Source organism: Thamnophis sirtalis, unplaced genomic scaffold (genome assembly GCF_051295495.1).
Source record: "Thamnophis sirtalis isolate CommonGarterSnake01/CBP01778 unplaced genomic scaffold, rThaSir2_p1.2 scaffold_13, whole genome shotgun sequence".
Taxonomy (NCBI): domain Eukaryota; kingdom Metazoa; phylum Chordata; class Lepidosauria; order Squamata; family Natricidae; genus Thamnophis; species Thamnophis sirtalis.
The window spans coordinates 35,676,408-35,702,784 of record NW_028261393.1 but is presented as its reverse complement, the minus strand read 5'-3'; the positions used below and the strand labels follow the sequence as shown (position 1 = coordinate 35,702,784).

Here is a 26,377-nt window from a genome sequence, read left to right as displayed (position 1 = left end):
GGTCATGTGATCAAAATTCAGGTGCTTGCCAATTGATTCACGCTTATGATGGTTGCAGTGTCCTAGAGTTACGCGATCCCCTTTTGTGACCTTCTGACAAGCAAAGTCAGATTCACTTAACTGTATCTAACTCCCAATAGCCTTAAGCAAAGACCATCAGGGAGGAAGGAAGGGGGACGCCATTCAGCCACATCTGGAGGGCAACTGAGTCATTCCCGTTATGTCTTGGAGGGGCTCTGCCACAGCCAGAGCTGCAGAAAAAAAGAATCCCTCTGCCAGTGGTGGGATTCAATTTTTTTTACTACTGGTTCTGTGGGCGTGGCTTGGTGGGCATGGTAGGGGAAGGTTACTGCAAAATCCCCATTCCCTCCCGATCATCTGGGACTCAGGAGGCAGAGAATAGAAGGGGGCGGGGCCAGCCAGAGGTGGCATTTGCCGATTCTCCGAACTACTCAAAATTTCCACTACTGGTTCTCCAGAACTGGTCAGAACCTGCTGAATGTCACCTCTGCCACCTGCTCTTTTGACCCTCTCCGGGGCTCTCCTTTTACTTTCTCTCGCTTTCCTTTGCAGATGGAGCCGACCAGTGGTCATTCCAGGTTCCACGTCCTCTTTCTTCTTTTTGTGGCAGTCATGTTTTGGGTCAGCCTGTTGTTCCTCTTTGGCTACCACTGCTGGCTCGTCAGTCAGAACAGATCGACTCTAGGTAAGGTGTTCAAACCTTCGAGAAGAAAGTTATGGACAAGGCAGGTTTGTACCAGCCCATTTGTGGCAACCAAACCGATGGAGATGCATTCCAGAATCCAAGAAGGGCTCCCGTTCCCAATTCTGGAAGCCTGGAATCCTTATGCACATGTTTTTTGCTTTATATTTGTTGGTTATTCCTAGAACCATTGGGTCGGAAGGGATTTTAACCCAGCCAAGAATCCAAGGTCATGAAACCCTCCAAGCTGTGGGTGCCCCATCACTGCAGGCTTTCAAAGAGACTGGACAACTATTTCATAGCAATAGTTTCATAGCAATAGTTAGACTTATATACCGCTTCATAGGGCTTTCAGCTCTCTCTAAGCGGTTTACAGAGTCAGCATATCGCCCCCAACAACAATCCGGGTCCTCATTTTACCCACCTCGGAAGGATGGAAGGCTGAGTCAACCTTGAGCCTAGTGGGATTTGAACAGCCGAACTGCTGAACTGCAGTCAGCTGAAGTAGCCTGCAGTGCTGCATTTAACCACTGCGCCACCTCGGCTATTTGTCTGAAATGCTACAGGGCAGTCGCCTTTTTGTAAAGGCAAGCCAAAATTTTGTGTGTGCGTGTGTGCACTATTGAGTGTGTGTGTGTGCCCACACTCACAAGTCAATGCGCCCCTGCCAACCTGCACATTGGGGGGGGGGGGAGATTTCAGCCTCCCCAGACTCCAGAGGCTTTCCTGAAGCCTGAGGAGGGTGAAAACGGCATCCCCCCCCCTTGCTGGGCAGCTGGAGATGACGGTTGGCGTGCCAGCAGATATGGCTCCGCGTGCCATAGGTTCGCTATCACGGCTATAGGGTCTCCTGCTCAAGCAGAGGGTGGACTAGAAGACCTCCAAGGTCCCTCCCAACTCTGTTATTCTATGCTTTATGATCCTCCTTACCTTCAGCAGGAAAGCTGTTCGACCTCTAAAACAGGAGATTGTGAAAATGCTGGCTGAGATTCCGTTTTGCTTGCTAGCCTCCCCTGTGATGAACCCGCAGGATGGTTTGAGGTGTCAGCTGATTTCTAGCAGGCACAGCCCCGAAAAACCCTCCCTTATCAGGGCCCACTTTCCGGTGCCTGAGACAGCCTTCTATTTTGCTGCAGAGGCTTTCTCAGCTCCCGTGTTCTCCGGCGGCCCTGATAAAAACGGCTTCAACCTCGGCTTTCTCAGAAACCTTCAGCAGGTGTTTGGGGAAGAGAAGAGACTCTGGTTATTCCCGGTGAAGTCCAGGTAAGTAAAAAGCAACCCACCAGCCATGGAGACAGGATTTGAGTTCCCCTTCTCTCATCTCCCTCCCCCCCAAAGGGAAGTTTGGGGGGGGGGGTGTAGGTGGGGATAGGACCCCCGGAGCCATGGGGCAGCAGGAACCTGTCTGGGTGCTCTGCATATCTTCTTTTCATTTAAAAAGAGTCAGGGAGAAGCTGGTCTGCTTCTTTGTGAAAAGAAATCTGCTGGCATGGCTGGTTCCCCAGGATGCCCTTCTGCCAGGGGATGGGATGGCATAGTGGTTAAAGACGCTGAGCTTGTCAGCCGGAAAGCTGGCAGCCTGTGTTCGAGATCCGAGTGCTGCATGACAGGGTGTGCTCCCGTCTTCGACTCAGCGCCAGCCCACCTAGCAGTTGGGTAGCATGCAAATGCGAGTAGATGAATAGGTACCATTTTGTTGGAAAGGTAACTGTTCTGACTGAGGCTTCCCAAGAGCCTGAAGCAAACTCCTTGTCCTGACAAAAATAACCCTTTTACTAATTGACTGTGAACTCTACTCATTCACATCCATCAAAGTATTTCAATGGAGGATTTACAGTCAAAGACCTTCTCTGGCTTGGAGAGCTGTCAGGCCCATATCTGCAGAACTTGGCAAGGAGTCTCGGAGAGTCACAGACCAATTAAGCGAATTAATTGTCTCCTACAAACTCCACTCCCTTTTCATTCCTCTTTTACTTCCTCTGGGAGGGGCCATTCATCGTCCCCCTGTGGCTTTACTCCCAAATCGCCCCCTGTTCTTTTGTAGTTCCCTTTATCTGGCAACTCTGCACATGCGCACACTGGGAAGAGGCTCCAGCTGTTCTTCTGCCGCACTGATGTCTGACTCTGAAGACAGCTGATAACTGGTATACGGCTCTGGCCCACTCTCTGCCTCCGATACAGAGCCCTCATCGGAGCCTTCCCCAGACTCCAGGACTGGCCCAGGTTCCTCCCCAACCTCCTCATTGTCCGAATCTGCTGCCAGCTCCCCTGGCCACTGGCAGGCCACAACAGGACAAGTGTTATGGGGGCCACAGAAATCTCCTTGGACAATGCTGACTAGGAAGTGGAGATGAGCATCCCCCCTAGAGTTGGACATGACTGGACAGGGGAAACCTTTACCTTTGCCCACCTGGCTAGACAAAGGGCCAAAGTAACCCTATTCAGTGTCTGCTGGTGTGAAAGATGCACCCCATGCAAACTTCCAGCTTTACCTTCTGCTAAAGAGCCCCTTCATGGCCATTTTGTGAATGTACCCATGACATACTTTCAAAATTCTATAGGTGCCCACCTGCCAGAATGGCTTCTCCTTAGCATCCTTTCATCAAGCGTGGACCTTAGCAACTGTGCTTACACACAGACACACACCCACACCCACACACATACCCACCCACACACACATACACATAAACGTCAGGGTGGTTTATAAAAACTTTTATTGATGTTCCCCAGCAGTTCCCTTCATCTGGCTTCAGAATTGTCCCAAATAAAGCCAAGCCACAAGCAGGCCCAGATTAGTCACAAGGTAAATAGTCCATAAAACAAGAGAGAACTGCTCTAACAAGTTCACAAAACAAACTTAAATCCACCAGGCAAAACTGAAAGTACATCCACGAGAGCTCACTGGGCAAGAGAAGTCCAGAGTCTCAAAGGTACAAAGTCAAGCAGGAAGCACAAACAAATGCACAGCCATAAACCAAACAGGTTGTTCCCAGCAACACCTCCCTCTGCCTGCTATGATAAATAGCTTTCCAGTGCAGCCCTTCAAGATGAACGGGGCCTCCTCCCGAGTAATCTGGTGGCTCTCCATTGCTGTTGTCTTTTCTCTGCCCTGTGTGCTCTCAGATCCACCACAAAAAGCAGCTCCTCCCCCTCCTTTTCATTGACCTGCAAACTGAACCCAGTTGAAGCATGTAAATCTCTTTCAGCCAGCAGTTCAGTCAATTACCATATTTTTCGGAGTATAAGACACACCTGAGTATAAGACGCACCAAGGTTTTGAAAAGGTAAATTAAAAAAAAAGTAGGTAGGTAGATAGAGGGATAGAGGGAGAGAAAGAGAGAGAAATACAGTAGGTAGGTAGGGAGAGAGAGACAGTAATTAGGTAGATAAAGGGATAGAGAGGGAGAGAGAAATAGAGATAGAGAGATAGAGAAATACAGTAGAGAAGGAGGGAGAGAGTGTGTAGGTAAGTAGGTAGAGGGATAGAGAGAAATACATACATACATACATACATACATACATACATACACACACACATACATACAGTAGATAAGTAGGGGGAGAGAGAGTAGGTAGGTTGGTGGGTAGAGGGATAGAGAGAAATAGAGAGAAATGCATTAGATAGGTAGGGAGGGAGAGAGGATAGGTAGGTTGGTAAAGGGATAGAGAGAGAGAAATAGAGAGAGAGAGAGAAATGCAGTAGATAGGTAGGGAAAGAGAGAGTCGGTAGATAGATGTTTCCAGGTGTATTTATCTATGTGCTGGAGAAGGAAATCACTGACAATCTGCAGAACCTAAGACTTTGTTTCTGCTGGCACAGCACTTGAGCAATGTAATTCTCATCAATCAGTTAAAGAGCTTTCCAAAAGGAAACAAAATGTTTTTGCATTCTGCCGGACGCAAGGAAGCAAGCGCAAGGGAGGTCCAGGGCTGCAGTAGGAAGACCTTGACTGTCACATAGATAGTCCTTGACTTACAACACTTTCTTCACTTACAGTTCAGAGTCACAATGGCCTGAAAAAAGTGATGTGGCCCTTTCCCACTCTTAGGATGATTGCAGCATCCCCAAGGTCATGTGATCAGAGTCCAACCTTGGCTGGTTCATACTTCATGACGGTTGCAGTGTCCTGGGGGTCACGTGATCCCTTTTTGCAACCTTTTGATCAGCAAATTCAATGGGGAAGCCTGATTCACTTAACAGCTGCATTACTAGCTTAACGGCTGCAGTAATTCACTTAACAGCTGTGGCCAGAAAGGTGGTAAAATGGGGAAAAAGTCACTTAACAAATGTCTAATTTAACAACATAAATTTTGGGCTCAATTGTGGTCACAAGTCAAGGACGCCATGTACTTCTCTGCAGAAGAGCAACTCATCTAGCTGGGTTACAGGTTGGGAGCCTCTGAAGGGAGGTTGGTGAGCATTGGAAGAGTCTTAACTCCTTCACGGTGCCTGATGCCAACAAGACCCAGATCTACCCTTTGCCGGTTGGCTTTTCCTTCTCTCTGGGGGCCCCTCCCTCACCTTCCTGCTGCCTTTCTCTCCACAGCCAGGGGGACGGACACTCCTTCCCCATCCGAGCCCAGAGCGAAGCCCGGAACCCCCTGCTGGCAAACGAGGAGCAATGGGAGGAAGACGGGATGGAAGATGGCAGCCAGCACAGTAAGGGCACACTAGCCTTTGAGGAGGTGCCGCATGGGATGTAGGATGAGCCATTGGTGCAGAGAGAAGGGGGGGTGGCTGTCGTCGGGAAGGAGCTCTGGGACAAAGTGGAGAATTGAACAAACGGATGCAAATACTGCAAAACGCCATTGTGTGGACCTCAAGGCGGCAGACTTTGGAGGCAATGGGTGGAATTCTCTGTTTACATCTTTATATGTTGTTTGCGTAATGTTGCTGCAGATGTTGTCCTTTCTGATTTAGCTATCAAAAATAGAGGATATTCCTCCTTTGGGTCCATTAAGTCAACATTTCTCCGTTCCACTGTTCCTGCTAGCTGTGGAATTCTGGGAATTGAAATCCACACTGTCAGTCCTGCCACAACTTGGTCCCTTAAGCAAGAATGACCCTCAACTCCATTTGGTGTGAAAGGTTCACTAAAGGCCAAGTGGATCATAATACAGCAAAGCCAGAACTGAGGTTCGCCTGCCAAACTTTCCCAGTTAACTTTTCCCTGTTTGTCCCTTCCCATTGTTAATCCCTCCTTGTCCAATCATAGATAAGATGTTTTGGGAAAGGTCTCTTCAACTGTAGAATAGGAAGCGCGGAGGTACATGCCTTTCCCAGCTCTCTGACCTTGAGGTTGTATCTTTTGGTACAGTGAATCGTTAGCTTTCCCCACTTCCCATCCAGTTGCCTTCCCCCATAGTTCTGGGCAGACTGGCAGCTAGCAAACGTGAAGCACAGTTGGAAGATGGCAGTTCTGACACTCACACGTCTTAAAGTTGCTAAGGTTGACAAACACTGCTCTGTACATTGAAAAAAAAGAGAGAGAAAAAATGGGCATCAGACATCCAAACATGATTGGGGGGATGGGGTGGGGTGGAAGGGGAGGAAGAGTCCTTATGCCAGTTGTCCTTATGCATCAGAAACAGGGTGCCCACCTTACAGCCCCTTCCTCATCCTTGAAGCAGATTGAGATTACCCTTCCCATTGCATTCTTGACCATTTCCACTTCAAGTAGTTTTCAAGGGTAGCCCCACGTAGGGCACTTTGCAGCCATCGAGCCTTGAGTTGACTTCCTGCAGTTATTCATTTAGTTTTCATTTGATATAGATACAAGTCGAGTCTTCTGTGGACATACATACATACATGGCACATACTTTGCAAACCACAATAGTCCCCCCTCCCACTCCCAATGGGTGGGTTTCCCCATGCTGTTCTTCTTGCCAAGGCTTCTGCATGCGTGCCCAGTGGTCCCAGTGCAGGGTCCCTTCTTCCTTTTACATTTTGCTTACAAAACAGAGTTTTGTGAGATGAAGAGGGCTGCAATCAGTTATTTTAAAAAATTACTCCTGTTCTCCCCATCCAACTGAAGGCCACTCTATTTACCAATCAAGCCCTATTCAACAGGGGACTGGAGAGGCTGCCATCAAGATCAGATTGATTGCAGGATTGGGGAACAGCTTGTTTTCCTGCTTGGGGTGGGGGAGTGGGGTGGGGTGGGGTGTTAATGGCCCAGCACAGAAGCCTGGCTGAAAGGGGAGCAAGCTATAGATCTCAAGTGCATCTTTGGCAAAGCTTAAGAAAGGCAGGATAAGTGTGTACGTGCCCATCCTTACCCAGAGATGTATACAAATGCAGACTCTGGAAGTCGTAAACCTTCCAAACAATTTTTGTGCTTTTGAATGGTTTAAAAGAGAACCGTTATTAAACACAGAATTGGGAAGTAATGACAGTAAGTGTACCAAATTCTAGCTGCATGCGAAGGACATGCAGTCTTCCTATGACTTGGTAGAGGGGGCGTCTCCAGCAGACCATTCCAAGCCAAATAGACCCCCACCCCACTCCAGCCTAGAAAAATTGGGCTCCACAACTACTGGGAACACAACTCTGAAGGAAGAGCAATCTCTGTCTTACTGAGTGGACTTGTGTTGCTTGTTTGTCCAGATTACCAGCAAGGGACTTCCCTTTCCATTGAAATGGAGACATAGCAGCTTTGAAGAGCTGAGGTTGTGCAACTCATGAGCTCTGGTAAGTGATTTTTTCTTTAGATTAAGAAAAAAAAGCTTAGAACTCCTTTTTCAGTTAATTGTTTTTCCCCATAAGATATCGATCTAGATGTCTTGCCTCCAGAGGTCATGAGTGTTCCTTCGCTCGAGGTTTTCAAGAAAAAAACCATTTATTTGGAATGGTCTAGAGTTGGACTAGAAGACCTTCAGGGTCCCTTCCAACAATATTATTCTGTGTTCTACAATCTTGGCTGTGGTAGAATATTCCCCCAGCACAAGAGTTGCAAATTCCTATGATTCTCCTGTGAGAAATACGGTTTGCCCAAATCTATTAACTCTCTCCTGGCAAGGAAAAGCAGCCAATAGGGCCCCAGATGCCATCTCCTTGCACAAGAGTTAGAATAACAGAGTTAGAAGACACCTTGGAGGTCTTCTAGTCCAACCCCCTACTCAACCAAGAAACCCTACACCATTCCAGACAAGTGGCTGTCCAGTTGTTATACACCTCACTTTGAAGTAGCTTCCCCCCAGCCTAGCATCTTCCAAATCAGCTGGACTACACCACCTGCTTCTCAGGAATAGCAATACCACTTAGATTTATATACCACTTCACAGTGCTTTTACAGCCCTCTCTAAGTGGTTTACAGAGTCAACCTCTGGCACCCCAACAATCTGGGTCCTCATTTTACCCACCTCAGAAGGAAGGAAGGAAGGCTGAATCAACCTTGAGCCCCATCAGGATAAAACTCCTGGCTGTCGGCAGAGTTAGCCTGCAATACTGCATTCTAATCACTGCGCCACCCCAGCTTAGTAGGAAGAAAAGGGGAAGGGAATGAGGAAGGAAGGAAGGAGGTGGGGAAAGGCAGGGAAGGGAGCAATAGCACTTAGATTTATATACTGCTTCATAGTGCTTTTACAGCCCTCTCTTAAGCAGTTTACAGAGTCAGCCTACTGCCCCTAATAATCCAGGTCCTCATTTTACCGACCTCAGAAGGACGGAAGGCTGAGTCAACCTTGAGCCTGGTGAGGATCAAATTCCTTGGAGTGAGCAGTGAGTTAGCCTTGCAGAACTGCATTCTAACCACTGTGCCACCCAAAGTTGCTGGTGGGTATCAGGTTGGGAAGCACTGAACTGGAGCTCAGTATTAGTAATGAGCCACAAAGTGCTGACAGGTTTGGGGCAAGAGCGCCAGCTCCAGGGGAGGTCAAAGTCTCATCTTTTGGAGCTTGCCTAGAATCAGGGCTGGGTTGGCCCCGATTCAGATTTGATTCATCCAGGGGTGTCTTTGGCCCAGATGTTCTTACACGGCCATGCCCACCTGACACACACATACCCAAAATGGAAAGTGTGAGCTTTTCTTATGCTGCCTTGTGGTCTTGTGGAGATGGCTGGATAGACGTTTATCAAGTAGAAGAGGCAGATTTTGTCTTTCAGAAGAAGTTGACCAACTGCTTACAAATGATTGTTATATGGAAGACCCAGGAGGCTTTTCCGGTAACTCTTTCAGCACAAGCCATTTGCCTGCAGGAAACCCACCGTCAACTGATGGTGCCACCCTGCGCCACTTTTGCTGACGGATGAGTCTGCTCTTGAGCAGGACCTCTCTTGATGCCACAGATATCTTTACACAAAACCAACCGTAGAGCTGAGCAGCATTTTTCTAAATCTCCTTGATTAGTCTAAACAACGGAAGCTCAATATTTCTGGGGATTCTCCGTGATCCAGGTCATGATTGTCTCAAAGGTGCTTTTTCAAGAGGCAACTGGGCTTTCTGGTTTTTCTTTGAAGATGTTTCTCTTCTCATTGAAGAAGCTTCTTCAGCTCTGACTGGATGGTGGGGAATGGAAAGATTTATACTCCTTGCAGATAGCTGGTCATTTGCATTACTTTGAAAGAATTTTTATGATCAAAATTTGGGTGACAACCAGCATCTACTTACAGGAAGCGGGACTCGCCTAATGAGCACACAATTCACTGAATAATCATGGCAGAAAAGGTTGGTAAATCGGGCGGGACCCACTTAACAATCGCCTTGCTTAGCAATGGAAATTCTGGTCCCAGTTGTGGTCGTAAGTTGAGGACTACCTGTATTGTGCTCCTTAGGTTTGGAAGGGGCAGTCAAAGAGCTGGGCAAAGGAAGGGAACCTGGGGTTGTGTCATTTCTTTTTAAACTCAGAGTTACAGCAAACAGGAGGAGGGGGGGGGGAGAGAAATCGTTCCTTTGGAAAGCAGCATTCCAGGTCCATCCCAAACCGATTGGCCCTTTCCTTTCATCAGCAGCTACTGATGAATAGTTTTCATCCCGGAAAACGCTGCCTTCTGCCCCCTCCTCATACCCGCTCTGATCTCAATCATTATCAGCACATCTGCAGCTGCGGTTTCCTTTTTATTTCAACGTGCACATTAAATGCAGGGCTGCCTAATGTCACTAAGGAGTTTGGTCCTTAGGAGCAGAACAGAAATTCTTGATTAGGCTCCTTCTTATTCCTTTCTTTTCCCGCAACCCACTTCACTTCCCGTTTCCTCCCTGTCTCATTAGCTTCCTCTGGTGATGGAGACTTCGGGGGCATAAAAAGAAAAAAAAAAGCGCTTGGATCAGAAAACGAAAAGCAACATTGGAGGCTAATTCTCGTTTTCCGAAAGGCTTCTTGAGCAGACTGTCCTTGGTGACACTTCCAAGGTTTGCTACACATTACGGATTTTTTTTTAAACATGGCATTTGAAGTGATTCATGACCTTCTCTTTTTGTATGCCTTCCCCAGAAGAAGGGAAAACTGCTTAGTGCAAAAGCATTTCCAAGTGCCTTAAGGGGCATTTTGCTAGCAGCCTGGACTTCGTGTTGTCTCGTTTTGCCAAATAGGAAGAAGAGCTGTGTTAAAGGGTTTAGACGGACGGTTAAGCAGACGACTGAATGCAGGAATCATGGCTGCCAAACCAAGTGTTGCTGCTAGAGAACGAGGTGAATACTCACTGCTTCTGTGGCCCTAGCAAACCTCCAACACCCTTGGGCCCTAAATGTCCTCATCATTAACTCTGATTTTGCTAGAAAAAAATCCGGCTCTTTTGAGTTCGCCTTTTTGATGTAAGCACAATCCTCGTTGTAGGTGCCTACAATTGTCTGAAATTCATTCCGAACAGCTTCAGCTCCGGGACTAGTTTCTGCTATGAAAAATAATAATTTTAAATGGAATTGCACAACAGTGACCCTGTATCAGACTGTCCACGGAGGCTCATGTGGCTATGGGCATCTTTAGACAGAGCCTGCCAGGGAAGGAAAGCCCGGCCCCTGGTTTTGCACGAAGGGGAGCCTTGCTTGGAGCCAGGCCAGCCTCACTTCATGGACTTTTAAACCCTTTGCATAATCTGATCAGGAATAAGATTGGTGTCTCTCTGTCATTCCTTTGTTTCCAAATACTAAAAGAAAATCATGGATAGAGAAGTCCAAAAGGCTGGCCTTCCCCCTGCCCCTTTAACTTGAGTGCTGGGTGACTTGATCTCAAATGTTGGTGTTGCAAGAAGAGGTTTTGATCCAAGTGGAATTCCCACCCCCCAAAAGATTTTTTTTTCATGCTTTTCAGTGACTATACAGAAATAGGTTCTTATCTTCCCTCTTTAGAACTTTGGAGAAGAAAACAGCCGAGCACCATAATGGGAGGTCATTGGAAGGAGGTTGTAGACGTCAACCCTTTTGCACAATCAACAGGATGGGGGGATGGGCTGGTGGTGCAGCTTCAGGGGCTGGAGCTAAACTAACTTCTCCCAGTGCCAAGATGGCATCACCAAACCAGGCAACTGCATCTCTCTGCTTATGCTCTGTTTGGCCTCCCCACCCACACCCTGCAGCCACACAAGCAGATGAAAGAGAAAGCAATAGTTGAGCTCTCTCAATATAAGCCCATTCCAGTACTGCCTGGCATAGTACCCCCATCCCACAGGGGCCATAGTTTTTTTTAAGAAGGCTTTTTAAAAATCCTGGAGTTGGAAAAGGCAGTCTACCATGTTTATAGTGGCTAAGATGCCCTCAAAGTTTTGGCCAGGACCTCTGTGGCTTTGTTAGTGGTGCATCTTTGGGGTTTTTGGACATGCTCGTGCTAAGAAGTAACCCAATTTCATAGCTGGCTGGGCCTCCTTTGTGCAGCTGTACCCTTTGTTGATTCTCTAGGTTAGACCTTCCAAGATTCGCCCTCCAGAATTGTCTAGGCTGTAAAAAAAAAACCTTAATGCGCTAATTTTTCTCAGTGTAGAAAGGTGCCAGTCAGAGAAACTGAAGCAGACACAAATCTTAGGGCAAATATTGAAGCTTTACTAATTTCAATAGAAGTAGTTTAAACATTTTTTTTCTGCTGATTATATTAGTCCTTTGAATGCTATACATTTTAAGCAAAATAGACATTTGCGTGGGTCCATGTTTAACGCTGATAGTTCAACTTCATAACGGTGCTGTCAATCAATTGCAATGTGTTTCCCTTTCTTAAAGGACTCTTTTCTTCTTCACATGGATCAGAGCAATTAAACGCTAACATTTAATTAACAAATTAACAAATGCATCTCCACTCTTACATGTCAAAAATATAATCTACTAAAACACTAGAACATGTATTTGGGGGGGGACTAAGTTTTAATGGTGTGTCTCCAACCTCATGGAACTACGTGAGAAAAGCATCTCAGCTGCTTCTAAACACTCCCAGGTCCACTCAGAAGAGGCGAAAAGCTTGTCTGGCTTTGTTCATCTCTTACTAAAAGTGGGGTCCAGAATTTGGGAATCTAGCAAGCTGGGTAAAGTGTGCCTTGGAAAATCTCCAAAACCAGGTCTGATCAGCAGGAGTCTTTTGGGGTCTTGAAGGAATGGCCTGGTCAACGGCCCTCCCAATTTCAGGCACTTCTTCATGCCCCGAATTTCCAGCTGTTTTTAGACATTCTTGAATTAGGGACACCAACGGCAGAGGGAAAACCCTGGCACTTCTGGGCCTTGGCATTAGTCCCAAATAAACAATTGGCTAGCAGCAGCTATAGTTGTAGCCCAGTGTTGCTCAACCTTGCTGATTTTTTTAGGTGGGTGGATTTCAACTCCCAGAAGTTCCCTACTGAGTGTGCTGGCTAGGGTATTCTGGAAATGGAAGCCCACAAATCTTAAAAGTCAGCAAGGTTGAGAAACACCATTATAAGCCTTTATCAAGGCAAGGAACAGCTCAAGCACTCGTCTACTTAACAGCTGTGTCAAAAAACAGCCGCCAGGGAAGGTGGGTTCTTTAGCCACCTTGAACTTAAATCATTCCTGATGATTTCCAAAGCTTCCCTAACCTCAGTAGCCTAATTTAAGGATAAAAATCTACTTGGTGTCCTTAAGGCTAAATCATTGGGAGTAAAACAAAAAAACAACCCTTTCTCCAGCTATTATAACTCACCCAATCTGTTCTATGCAGGGAAGCCCTGCAGGAAAAACTCCAGTAGCCCTGCAGACTTCTCCTAGCAGCCTCTCCCAGAGTCCACTCCAGCTGTGAGGCCTCTTCTCTGCCAGCTTCCTTGGGAGCGGGGCAGCTGTTGAGCTTGAAAAGGCACAAGTGGAATACATGCGAATTATATTTCTCCTGTGTGCTGCTTGGGGAATCCAAGCATGGGTTAACTTTGTCCATTAGCCCAGAGACTGAGCTATGCAAATGTTGACCACGCCTCCTCTGACTGGATGGGTCAGTTTTTTAACTCAGTCCAGCCGAAAGAGACGTATTTCCATTTTCTCTAGACTAATCGACAAAATTTACTCTAATTTACTGGATTCTGAGATCGTAGAGGCAGTTTCTTTGATTATTGCAGGACGGAAGACAAAGGCGACAGTTTGCTGTCAGCCAAAACCTTCGGCGTTGGCCATTCACCTGAGATCGACGGCTATGAGACTTACAGGAGCTTTCGAGTCCTTGTGCTGCAGCTGCTTATTTTGAGCGTGGGATTGGTTTGCCACTTCCCCTTTATTGCTGATCGCGCACGCGCCCTGAGTCGTTTTGCCGCCCCGCCCCGTCTTGCATCGGGAACGGCCGACGTTGCGGCTTTAGCGACGCGGTTTTATCACCGCTATTTTGACGAGCGCGGTTTTGTCGTGCCATGAGCTTCCCCAGCTTTAATTCCATCAGAGATTTCTGAAGGCTTGAAGGCAGAGGACCGCAAGGCCGAGTCAGTCATTCGTAAGACCCATCATGCTGCAGCCTTACGTGCTGCTACTGCAGCATCCTTCTTTAATAGGACCTCCTTGGTCTGGCTCAGGCAGTTGCAGAGTAGGCTTGCCCCTGAGGAAATGCACCTTCACCAGGATATTACCAAGTTGATGGCAGCCCTGGAATTTTCTGTGGATGCCATTCTTAATGCAGCAAAATTTGCATCTCGGGCCGTGGTATCCAATGTTGCGTCCCGACGTTTGCTATGGCTTCGCCATTGGCAAGCTGACGTTAAATCTAAGTGGCGCTTTGCTTCCATGCCCTTCAAGGGTGGGGCCTTATTCGGATCTGTCCTGCATCCAATTCTCATTGAAACCAGGGATAAACGTAAGGTTTACTCCCTTACTCCCCAGTGGGCACACCAACAGGAGACAACAACCTTAAAATAGGCGCCAGTCCTTTCGGGCCGGAGATTCAGGTTTCACTACCGCCCCTTATGTTCCCCACTATAACAGGGCCTTCTCCCAGCCACAGGACCGCGGCCAGGATCGCACGGGAGCCAGGGATAGGGGCTGCCAGAAGAACCATGCACAATCCCAGGCCAGAAGGCCATTTCGTGGGGCTGGCAACCGGTCTTTTCGGAGGTACCAGTGACTCACATGGGGAGGAACCCATCGGTGGGCGTCTCCTGGTCTTCGCCCATCAATAGGCAGAGACCACGTCCGACACCTGGGCCCTTCAGGTTGTAAGGCTGGGCCTCACTCTAGAATTTCTCTCCATCCCCCCAAGACGATTCATCAAGTGTCCTGTACGCAGGTGCCCGGTGAAAAGGCGTCTCATGGACACCTAAATACAACACCTTATCGCCATCAATGCCATAGAGCAGGTGCCCAAGGTCAGGAGGGGCTAGGTTTTTACTCCATCTTATTCCTAGTGACCAAGGGCTCGAGGGAATGGTGGGCCATCCTAGATTTGAAAAGGCTCAATCTGTACATCAAGTATCAAAAGTTCAAGATGCAATCCCTCAAAAGCATCTTGGCATCCATCTGCCAGGGCAACATGATGACATCAGTCGACATCAAGGAGGCGTACCTCCACGTGCCCATCCATCCGGCACATCGGAGGTTTCTACGCTTTCATTTCGCTGGCCGGCACTTTCAATACCTTACCTTACCCTTCGGCCTGTCATCGGCCCCTCGAACATTTACCAAGCTCCTGGCTGTGGTAGTGGCGTCGCTTCACTCGGTTCCAATACGAGTGAATTGTTACCTAGACGACATCTTGGTTTTATCTCCATCCCGGAACCAGGCTCTACGGATCTACAGGTAACAATGGACTCACTAAAGAGACACAGGTTTGTCCTGAACCTTCCCAAGAGTCATCTACAGCCTACCGCGTCGTTGCTCCACCTGGGGACCATCATCAACTCTGTTACGTGTGAAGTGTCCCTATCTTTGGAGAGGCGACAGAGCATCCAGCACCTGGCGAATCAGGTACTATCTCAGAGACTCTTACCACTGGCAATGCTTTCCCAACTACTTGGGAAAATGATTTCCTGTATAAACATTGTTCCCTGGGCCAGGTTCCATGCACGACCACTTCCATGGTTCCTGCTCCCCTTCCAGAGGGCACATACCAGCCATTCCCAGATCAAAGTTCGGCTCCCGCCCAAGCCTTTCAGGTCCCTCCGGTGGTGGACATCCTCCAAACTTCTCAAGGGGTGTCCATTCAAGGAACTGGACTGCATCCAAGTTACAACGGATGCCAGTCTATTCGGATGGGGGGCCCATGCCCTGGACCGAGTCGCACAGGGCCGATGGTTGAGTCAAGAGCTGAGAAACAGCATCAATTGGCTGGAGCTCCGTGCCATCCGCCTAGCTCTCCTGGAGTTCCAGGATCTAGTGTCACACCACCACGTGCTGTTCCTGACCGACAATGTGCCCTCCAAGACCCATGTCAACCGCCAAGGGGGCACCCATTCTAGGTCCCTGATGCTGGAGGCGGAGAAACTACATCACTGGGCGGAGAACAGACTGTTGTCAATTCGGGCGGAGCACATCTCGGGCGATTCCAACACACAGGCGGACTGGCTGAGCAGGGCCAGCATGGATCAAGCGGAGTTGCAACTCCACCCTGACCTCTTCTGGGAGCTCTCTCATTGGTTCGGCCAACCTGAGGTGGACCTGTTTGCACAACCTCACAACGCACAACTACCGCGATTTTACACCAGGTACCAGACTCCCGGGGCAGAGAGAGTGGATGCTCTACACAGCCCATGGCCGGCCAGCCTTCTTTACGCGTTCCCACCTCTCCCGATCCTTCCGTCGGTCATTCAAAAGATCCTGATGGAGCAGGCGGAAGTTCTGTTGGTGGCTCTGATGTGGTCCCGGCGTCTCTGGTACGCAGACCTCGTACACCTGTCGATCTCATGTCCGTGGAGGATTCCGGATGACCAGATCCAGCCAGGGAGCTCCCATCCACCCGAACCTCACTTGCTGCAGTGGCACGTGAGCGGGCTATTCTAACCGGACTACACTACTCAAGTAAGGTCATTGACGCTATTCAAGCGGCCCGTCGTCCATCTACTACTCATATATACGAGGTCACCTGGCAGGCCTTCTGCAGGTGGTGCCACCACACCGGGGCCGACCCTCTCAAGGCTTCGGTGCCCCAAGTCTTGGACTTCTTACAAACAGGACTTGACAAGGGTTTAGCACCCAACACACTTCGCAGGCAGGTCGCGGCCTTAGCCACAGTAATTGGGGGCGGCCAGGGTCATTCATTGTCTCAACACTCACGAGTCAAATCCTTTTTGAAAGGAGCTGCTAACCTCAGACCTCAGACCATGCATCGTTACCCTACTTGGGACTTGACATTAGTGCTCAGAGCTCTTATGGCCTCTCCATTCGAGCCTATTACATCCATCAGCCTTCAGTTGCTGACTCTTAAGACTGTCTTTTTGGTAGCTATTACATCGGCCAGGAGGGTGTCCGAATTGGCAGCGCTGTCAGTTCGAGCGGACCTCTGCATATTCCATCCCAACAGAGTCGTCCTCTGTTTGGACCCGGCCTTTCTGCCAAAAATCAACATGTTATTTCACAGGGCTCAGAAGCTCATCCTTCTGGATTTCTGCCCCCGCCCTTCCCATCCACAGGAACACCAGTGGCACCACCTGGATGTGTGCAGGACTCTTCGACGCTATGTGAAGCTCACTGCGTCCTTCAGACGGTTGGAAGCACTTTTTGTCTCCTTTCAGCCATCATCCATGGGGCAGAAGGTGTCTTCCCATACCATCGGCCGATGGTTGAAGGCGTGCATCGCTCTTGCTTATGACAGCCAATCCCGACCGGTTCCCAGGAGCATCACCCCTCACTCTACCAGGAGTGCGGCCACCATGGCGGCCTGGGCCACACAAGCCTCAGTGGAAGAGATTTGCAGAGTGGCTACCTGGTCGTCACCATCACCATTCATTAGACACTACAAGGTTGACGTGTATGCCTCGGCTGAGGCCTCCTTTGGGCGGCGAGTATTGCAACGGGTGCTCCTTTCTTCAGTGGACCCTGGCCAGCCTAGCTCCCGCCCTGTCACTTAATTGCTTTGGATGTCCCATGCTTGGATTCCCCAAGCAGCACACAGGAGAACGACCGTTGACTTACCTGAACGGTCCTTCTATGTGTGCTGCGAGGGGAATCCAAACCCACCCGCAGCTTCGGCTAGCCAGGGCTGTCTTATGACTCTGACTCGATGACTATTCCTTATCTGACTACTGACTTGACTTTACTCTGGACGTGACTTAAGACTTGTTTGGCTACGGCCATCATTGACATTGCTATACATCGTTAACCGGCTGACTTCGTACAAAACCGACCCATCCAGTCAGAGGAGGCGTGGTCAAAATTTGCATAACTCAGTCTCTAGGCTAATGGACAAAGTTAACCCATGCTTGGATTCCCCTCGCAGCACACATAGAAGGACCGTTCAGGTAAGTCAATGGTTGTTTTAAATAATTTGGGGGTGGTGGTGGACTGCTTAATAAAATTAGATATGATCAGGTGACCAAAAATAATTTCTCTTTCGAAACATCTTACCAACCGCTTTGTGGCATGCAAGTGGGATTGTTAAACCAGGTTAGGAAGACTTCTGCCCCGACAGTTCCTCAGAATCCAAGGCCTCCTAGTGCTTATCCCTGCAAAGCAGAGTTGCGAAAGGGCTTCCACAAATTATGGGAGGAATTATATTTTTTTTGCATGGTGGATTAGAGATCCAGTCTCCCCTATTAATAGTGCTGTATCTGTATGCATTTCATTACCAAATTAACCCGTTTTCCTGGTTCACAAATACTGTACACTGAATCCTTAACTGTCAAATGCAGTCCTCAACTTACAACAGTTCATTTAGTGACTGTTCAAAGTTGCAACAACTTTGAAAACAAGCTACTTATGACCATTTATGACTGTTGCAACATCCCCATGGTCCCATGGTTTACATTCAGAGGCTTGACAAGTGGTTCACATTTATGACAGTCACCGTGTCCCAGAGTCGCGTGATTTTTCTCATAAGCAAAGTCTGTGGGGAAGCCAGATTCACTTAACAACCATGCTACTAATGTAAGAACTGCAAGGATTCATTTAACCTGTGTAGAAGGAAAGTCATAAAATGGGGCAAAACTAAAATAAATTTCTCACTTAGCAAACATAGATTTTGGGATCAATTGTGGTTGTAAGTCAAGACTATCTGTAGATTGGCACAAATTGAGAAAAAGAGTAAAACTAACGAAGCATCTTGTATGGAGCTGCTAAAACCTTTACCTGGCCCAGTTAAAGATATTATGCAAGAGAAATGGAAGCACAAGTTTGACTCTAGTACCCTCCAGAAGGACTGCGGGGATGGCTGGGAGTCCTTCCCTCATGCCTCCCCCCCCCCCCCCGCATGCTGGCTTTCAGACTGGGAAAGGCTGTTTTGTAATTAAAGCAGCTTTTCAGTTATCAGGATAAAAGTATGTTTGTTGGAATACTTTGTACCAACCAGTATTGCCGCTTTCAGTCCTTATCCAGTGGCTGCATGTCATTCTGCAAGTTTTCATGTACTCACATGAAGACACAGGATATGGAGACACCCAAAACCCGAAACAATGAAGCAAACGTTCTGAAGAGCAGACAGTATTTTTTTCTCATTTTAGATCATGAGAAGTCATGAAACGGTTATGCTGCCTGACTCCCAACGACTCTGGGTGGCTCACAACAATCTGCTTGTTAACGGACGACACAGACCCAATAATTCCTGGCAGTGTTCTGTCTAGAAATATTGTAACTAGTATTTAGTAATCTACTTAGCATTTTTTTGTGATTTCTTAGGACCAAATGAAATTCAGAAGCAGGAAGTAAGGGTATTAATTACTACTCTTCCTGCTTCTGAATTAGTTAAAAAAAAAGTAACAAATGGTCTAATTTGCAAGCATATTCTTATTCGGGAAGAAATTAAAGACCTTAAATGGCTACTTAAGGAATTTGATGGTATTCTATAGAACAGTGTTTTTCAACCTTGCCCACTTTAAACTGGGTGGGACTTCAATCCCCAGAATTCTGGGAGTTGAAATCCACCTACCTTAAAGTGGCTAAGATTGAAAAACACTTTTCTATAGCATTTAAATTATGATCATCCAATATTGTAATGTTTGTTTCTAGATTCCTATTATTAGTTTTATGGTTGCAATCAACTAGGTATAATTTTCATACATTATTTAAGCCATTTTTAAAAGTCACAGATGTGCAAGATGCCACACACTTTCATCAATCTAAACGTAATTTAGGATTGTGAATTGGTTGTGAGAAGTATCTTCTTCCCAGTAACGGGACTCATTTGTGGCAAATCTTGCCTTACGTTGCGGAACAAAGAAACATCTGTATACTGGAATTATAAAATTTGCACTTTGTCCAGCATTATTCATGGAACTGGTTGGCATTGATGTATGTGGAACTTTTCCATGCTAGAATGTCCCTGTTTCAGAAACCTCAAAGGCTTCCACGGTTCCACATTGCCCACATATTCCTGGGCATAAAATGTCCTTCTGAGAACATGGAACAATGGAGAGTGGTCCTCGGAAACCAACTTGAGGACCTTTGCAAACAGTATGCATCCCATTCTCACCACAAAATTGAAAGCATCACATTGATGTCTGCTAAGGACAGCAAGACAAATGTAGCTAGGTAGGAAATCTGTGTTTAAAAAATTGGCCTTCTGTATATAGCTTAAATTTTGGAGATCATCAGAATTGTTGAATAATATCGTTGTTGCATGCCGGTATAGTGAAAGAGTCATCTAGCACGATGTAAGAAATGTTTATTTGGCCCCAACATAACTGTTTCTCATGTAAGGTGTGGTGCACAATTGAAAGCACAACTTACTCTACTTATAACAAGACGGGACCATGGCGTGTCTGTAGTGACAAATTGAATGTGGCATACATATCATTCCTTTCTCCTCACCTGGGTGGGGAAAATATGTTAGAGAGGTAGGGACATACAATATCTCAGTGTTTCCTAACCTTGGCAGCTGGAAGATGACTGGACTTCAACTCCCAGAATTCCCCAGCCAGCTTTCTTCCAGCAGTCAAGGTTAAGAAACACTGCAGTCTCCTATCTACCCCCTTCTCAACTTTGGGGAAATCTAATATAGCTGCACTCCCCCATCTGTCCATGACACATCAACACTTAAGGTACACAAAACAAGACTGAGAGTACCACCAAAGCTGCTTTAGCTCATTTTTTTTTTAAATGCCTGCCTTGTAATAATACTCCAGTATGAGCAAAAGAGGTTTGCCAGTCGCACTGCTTGCTTCCTACCCCAATAAAACAAGTATATCAGGACTTCCATGAGAACACTGAATATATTAAGAGAAAGAATATGGCTGGGTTGGTCATGGCTGATGGAGGAAGAGAGCTGATTTTACCTTTGTAGAAAGTTTATAGCAGAGTTGTAGATGAGTCTCTTGTTGGTTTAAAAAGAAAATCAAACATTTGAGGCAGAGGATTCACTTGAAGCTACCAGTTATTTCTCAAAAATGCTTCCCACTTAATATATTGTAATTAGATTTCAATTCTTTCTCTGAGCTTTTAAGAGCAGCTTAAATAATAGTTACTTCCTATGGCAGGGAGGAAAGATTGTTCAGTGAAAGACTACATGTAGATAAGTAAAGGGTGGATTAATCTGGTCAAACTTTGCATGAGCCACCAGCAGCTACTGATTTGATTGCACTTTTGCAAAATACTTTTGCCAAGTCTTTTTGTTTTAATCATTAAGAGATGTTGTAAAATTGCACTAACCTTTAGTTTGGATATTACTGATTATTGATCTCGGGGGTGGCAGCAAATTGCACAGCCCTTTAGTCTATATTTTTAAATATTTTGTTCGCTATCTAGAGTAATTCCTTCCTGGCTTTTTCTTTGGTATTGTATAATTAAGATACAATTGTTTCATTGATGATATATCAAGGAGTGGATTTCCCCATTTGATTTTATTAATCAGAAACATACAGAATGGATTGCTTAAGTACAGTAGAGTGGAGCATAATCATTCCTAAGGATCCTCAGAATCTCTTGGTTGTATCATACCCTGCTGTTCATGTTGGGTCTGCTGAATGTTTTAATGGTTACATTCTCTCAGGTTCATTAACTGAAAAATGTATGTTCGTGATCATGTAGCAGTTTGAAGCATGGAAATATTTTACAATAAAAATGTTTTGTAGAATTACATTTGAATATTTAAATATGTCAAAATGTATTGTGTAATGCTACATTTTTTAAATTCAAGTATCAGGAGTCTAGACTGGGTTAATATATTTCTCTTGTTTTGCATGATGTAATCTGCCATTATAATTTGGCTTATTTTTACTCAGGGTCTGTTAGTCACAGACTGAGTTTCCAATCAGGGGACATCTTGCTCAACCATCTCCAAGCTTAAGGTTTTAGCAGTCATGTCCCATACAACTAAAACATATTTTAAAAAGAAGTAAAGTGCGCTCTTAAAGAAATGGAAATAAATATCCTTAGGTCTGATAATGAACAGAAGAATGAAGGTTAACAGAACTAGAACATTTTTTTTAATGTAAATGATTTTGGTGTAGGGTACCAGCTGATTAGCAACCAGGAGACAATTAATCAATTACTTTAGCCAAGCTAAAAATATTGTCCAGACACTGACCTATAATGGCTGATCTACAGCAATGATCTTTCTGAAATGCTTTGCTTTAAAATTGTGTACAAGTTACCTGTAGTGAAATGAAACATTAGTTTTGTCTTTAATTGTTCTCATTTTTATTATTAATTGTACTGAATTTAAAATTCAATAAGATTTACTATCAAAAGAAAACTAGTTGACCTGTGGTATAAAAATCTGAGCAACCACCAGATGGCAGCAAAAGCAAAGCATTTTCTATATCCCTTTGCTACCTTGGGATGGCTATTCAGAATTCTGCAACCCAGATCGGATGGGCATGCATTGCCTTTTCCATTAGTGCATATATTTGTGAGCAAGTGTGAGCAGTGTAATGTTTTGCACACACCCTCTTTTGAATTGTGCCTGCATTTTGTTTACACATCTTTATTAGTTACATAACTCCTATACAGCTTAAGGATGCAATCTACAAAAACTAAAGTTTTTGGATAACTTTAGATAACTTGGATAAAGTTATATCCAAAGACTGGCACAAATGGTTCAACAGTTTCTAGTGAAAAATCCATCTGTTCCAGGAAGAGGTCCAGTTGCAGTATAAAAACAATGAAAGATACAGACAATGGTGCCTTCACAGTTAGTTTATTTTACCGTTGCAATCAGCCAAATTGGCTACAAAGAATAAATAAAATAGAGGGCAGCAATTTGAATAACCCAACATTAGATGTCTGTGGTCTGATTGATTGCCCCATCATTATTGAAATGAAAACTAGACTTAAGATCAAGTATCTATCCATTTAAATAAAAAACTAGTGCAGGTCAACTATTTCCACCTTTGGACAAAAAAAAAAAAAAAACCCCGAAGATGTTAAATATTCCCATAGATACCTCCACTTCAAATTATAAAATGTAGAAAAATGGTATAATATTTTACAGTAACAAAACACAAATGGGTTAAGTACTTCAGTCTGTTCCAAAATACTTCTGCCCAAAATGTGTAGGTGCGACTGGATGAACCTCTGTTGTCAAAATTGTGATATCTGGAAATTCCTGGATTATTGATTTGGCACCTAAAAAAAAAGAAAACTGTAAGTTATATATGTAGTAGGTATGCTGATTTTCTACTTCTGGAATGTGCCCTTATCCAATTATAAGTTTAATCAAAAGTTGGCATAAATTCCTCCTCCCCCTTTCCCAGTATTTTTTAATTCAACAGTTGCATTCTCTTTGGACATATAGTTAATTTCTATAGGAAAGCTTACATGTGACAGTTTCCACAGTGTCAACAGGAAATTCAATGATACTTCTATAATACAAAAATGACACTCTGGAATATTCTTATTTGCATAAGAAAAAAAACTTAGATGTGTCCCCATAGGCACCAAACAAACACACAATTCCTTTCATTTAACCTGGCTTTTCTAACATGAAAGGATTTCACTACATAGGAATGTTGAAAATCTTTTCAAATGTTTAAGGATTATATTCATAATTATTCACTCCATCTCAATTTGTATCTACAATATTTTGAAGATGCTCATATCTGCCTTCTTTGGTACACCAAAGACAGTCTGTTTTTCAAAATCTTGCAGCAGAAGGGTTAAGATTATGTTTCTCCATGGAACAGATTGCTTGATCAAGTTCTCATTAGTTTTACATATTTGTGGGGTTGAAGATCTATGCTGCCACTTTTTAAAGAAATCATCTATACTGTTGTATGTAGCCTATATTAATTTCTCTATTCATTTCTAGCGTGTGTATGGATCTCCTTAGATAAAATGAGAGCTAAACTCTTTCCCACAAATACCCCGATTTCATGACTTGCTACTCATTTGCCTGAACTTACTTACCATGGGGGGTAGAGAATAGACTCAGCAGGATTATAACGTTGGGCTGAACCCCGTGTTCTATGAGAACCTTTACGGCCTCGATCACAGTGTTGCCAGTGCCTGATACATGGGGGGGGGGGGGGAGTGGAAAGAGGGGAAAGAAAGCAGAGGTGAAATATCCAACTTTTCTTTTCAAACTTTATGTGTGTCAGAGTCATCTTTCCTTTCGGTATGATTACAACTGGAGTTAGAAACTAATTGTGGCACAATCTATTCCCAACTTTTTTTGAGAAACTTCTATGAAGCATTTGGCTGAAGAGAATAGTTCGGAACTTGGAAAGAAATAGTCAATTACCAAATATTTCATGAAGATTTAAAAACCTGTGGAATTCTACATAGTCATGCCATTGCTTAATTACATTAGCAAACTCCCATTATCCATTTTATATGAGTAGACACCTCTTACTCAACATGTGCAGCCTAGGATCAATCTTTTGCCAGCTCAATTAGATCAAGGCCTAGACCTTCCAGCAGAGCATGAAACCTGTGTATTTTGCGTCTCACAACAAGCTAAGCCTGTCCTCACTGGCTTCTCTATGGTCCAACCGAGCACTCTGCAGCCCACACAGCTTCTAATACCGTCTTTAAAGCACTCACTCAGAATGGGGTACATGAGAAGGACTTTTCTTCTGTAGATGTCTGGTGGAAATTTTGCATAGTATACTTTGGCTCTCTGGGTCTCCTCGTCACTCTGGATCAGGATCTTCCCTATTCGTATAGATCGGCAGCAATCGCGCAAGCCCTGTTCCATGGCCTCCCCTTCATTGGGAGAGGAAAACAGGAAAACGTCATGTGGCAAAGAAGGGCAAGGGGATTACTCGCTTTAAAAACTGGTATCTGCAGTCTCAACTCGTCGAAATTCTATGCTGTTTTCCTAAATAGGGTTGACTATCTTACATAGGTGAGTCCTGGGCATTGTTTTTCAGTCTGCATTCTGGTGTCATTGATCACGTGGTACAATGATCAATAATAAGAAATATTAACAAGCACACAAGAAAATTTTAAGTGACCTACCACTTCTCATTATGCTGACCCCACAGTTTCCCTTTTCAAATTTCACTCCTTCATATTTGTATCCTGTTGAAAAGACATAAATATTATTTTATTTGTTATAAAGATTTTTTTATTCTTATAGGAATAAATAAGTTTCTCCAGGAGTTGATATCCTTCAAGTTATTCAGTAGTGAACCTAATAAATTCATTTCCCAGACAGCTTTTACTGCAATGACATGTTTAAATAAGAAAATAGGAGGTCTTACAAATTTGGAACTAACCAGTCACAGAAAGAAAGGACAATATTGCAATGGTTGACCTTCAGTGATGAGACATAAAATTTAATTTAAGATGCACTTTCATTGCAAACTTTTACAGAGGTGTCTCTTTTTAAGTGTTGAAATTTCATTACCGTACAGTAGTCAATTAATAAATTTCCTTTTAAAAATTTAGTCCATACTTTCTTGGGAGGGATACACACAGAAAGAAAAACTCACTGAGTTGCTGTTGTTGAATAATTAGTTGTGTATGTCTTTCACATTCTGACTCCCAAGTCAGAAATCTGAGGAAAGAATCCAGTCACATCTGCAAAGAAGTACCAAAATAACTATGGAAGCTCCCTGACTGGTTTCCTGGAGCCTTCCCCAGCTTTCCAAGAGGTTTGCCCTGTGACTTCCAAAACTCCACCCTGCATGTAGGAACGAATCCGGAGGTCAATAAATCTATTTTAGGCTAAGGCATTGAGCAAGATTCCAGGCAAAATTAAGAGAGCAACTCGTATTAGACTATTTATTTACAGACTCTACAGACAACTCTATTTATTTTCAGACTATTGTTCCAATCATATACTGTAGACTCTGGCTTGATAATGCAGCTGGTTCAGCCATTTCTGCCAGAATGAAAAACCAATTGATTGATGCAACAGTGCTTTTTATTTAGAAAACTAGTTTATGATTTTGAACATCTGAAGCTAATTAACACCTAGTCAACCACAGCAGAAACAAACAAACAAAAAACAAAACAAAACACATAGCCAATTTGAACCTGTATGAAAGACCTTTAGGAAATCCCAGGCTGAGAAATCAAAATATATTTAGAAAGATGGGTACAACTCCATGGTTTCTAAGAAAATTACATGGATATAGTCAGGAAAACTCCAGGAAGAATGTTCAGCCTAAAGGGGTTTTTAGCTTCACCTTTACCAGAGCTTTAGACTCTTGTTAATAAGATGACAAAATAAGAAATAATCTTATGGCTAGCTGAGCCTATCTGGAATCAGAAAATATAATGCTTTTGCTTACATAAAAGCTCTCAAACTATATTAGAAGGACGTATTGATTCAAAATAGGTGAATTTATCATCTTGCTAGTTAATTATAGTTGCAACATTTCTCAGACCCACTTAAATCAAATCTAGAGTCAGATGCGCAATACCGCAAAGTTCCAATCAGCTGGAAACACAGCATCTCTCTCTCTCTCTGTCACATGTCCCCATTATAATCAATGCACATTGTTCTGCGTCTGACCTTTTGTTTTTTATACACTGAAGAGGAAGGGATTTAAAGAGAGGAAGCAGGAATACAATGAAACACACATTTAAAGCAATTCGCTGGCACTGGCAGCTACCAGCATGCTACACAAACAGCCTGATATATTTCCCACTGTGTGCCTGTTTCCTCTCTTTTTACCCCTTCCTTTCCATTCCCTTCCTTTCTGTTCTGCAAGGGTGGGACGGGGGGAACCAAGCAATCTCTCCTGTGCCTGACCTGATCCCCCCATGCACAACAGAGAGATTGGAGAGGAAGGGA

General features: G+C 44.9%; 2 protein-coding genes across 5 annotated transcripts in view; one reads left to right on the top strand and one right to left on the bottom strand.

Moving 5' to 3' along the window:
• ZDHHC15 (zDHHC palmitoyltransferase 15) overlaps positions 1-26,377 on the top strand; it is a 94,538-nt gene that overhangs the window by 17,312 nt on the left and 50,849 nt on the right. The window contains exons 8-12 of one of the 2 annotated variants that reach the window (XM_087727547.1): positions 574-706; positions 1,840-1,966; positions 5,251-5,363; positions 7,311-7,394; positions 9,913-21,268. In XM_087727547.1, coding sequence (XP_087583673.1) covers positions 574-706; positions 1,840-1,966; positions 5,251-5,363; positions 7,311-7,354 — 417 coding nt within the window. In that variant the 3' untranslated portion in view covers positions 7,355-7,394; positions 9,913-21,268. Of the gene's footprint in view, positions 1-573; positions 707-1,839; positions 1,967-5,250; positions 5,364-7,310; positions 7,395-9,912; positions 21,269-26,377 lie in introns of those variants that run through there. The other variant, XM_087727548.1, reaches the window with a different exon arrangement.
• UPRT (uracil phosphoribosyltransferase homolog) overlaps positions 22,315-26,377 on the bottom strand; it is a 57,186-nt gene continuing 53,123 nt past the window's right edge. For 2 of the 3 annotated variants that reach the window (XM_087727551.1, XM_087727549.1), the window contains exons 4-7: positions 24,592-24,654; positions 24,175-24,336; positions 23,539-23,637; positions 22,315-22,758 (exon numbers count right to left, since the gene is read on the bottom strand). In XM_087727551.1, coding sequence (XP_087583677.1) covers positions 22,652-22,758; positions 23,539-23,637; positions 24,175-24,336; positions 24,592-24,654 — 431 coding nt within the window. In that variant the 3' untranslated portion in view covers positions 22,315-22,651. Of the gene's footprint in view, positions 22,759-22,950; positions 22,995-23,538; positions 23,638-24,174; positions 24,337-24,591; positions 24,655-26,377 lie in introns of all 3 variants that reach the window. The other variant, XM_087727550.1, reaches the window with a different exon arrangement.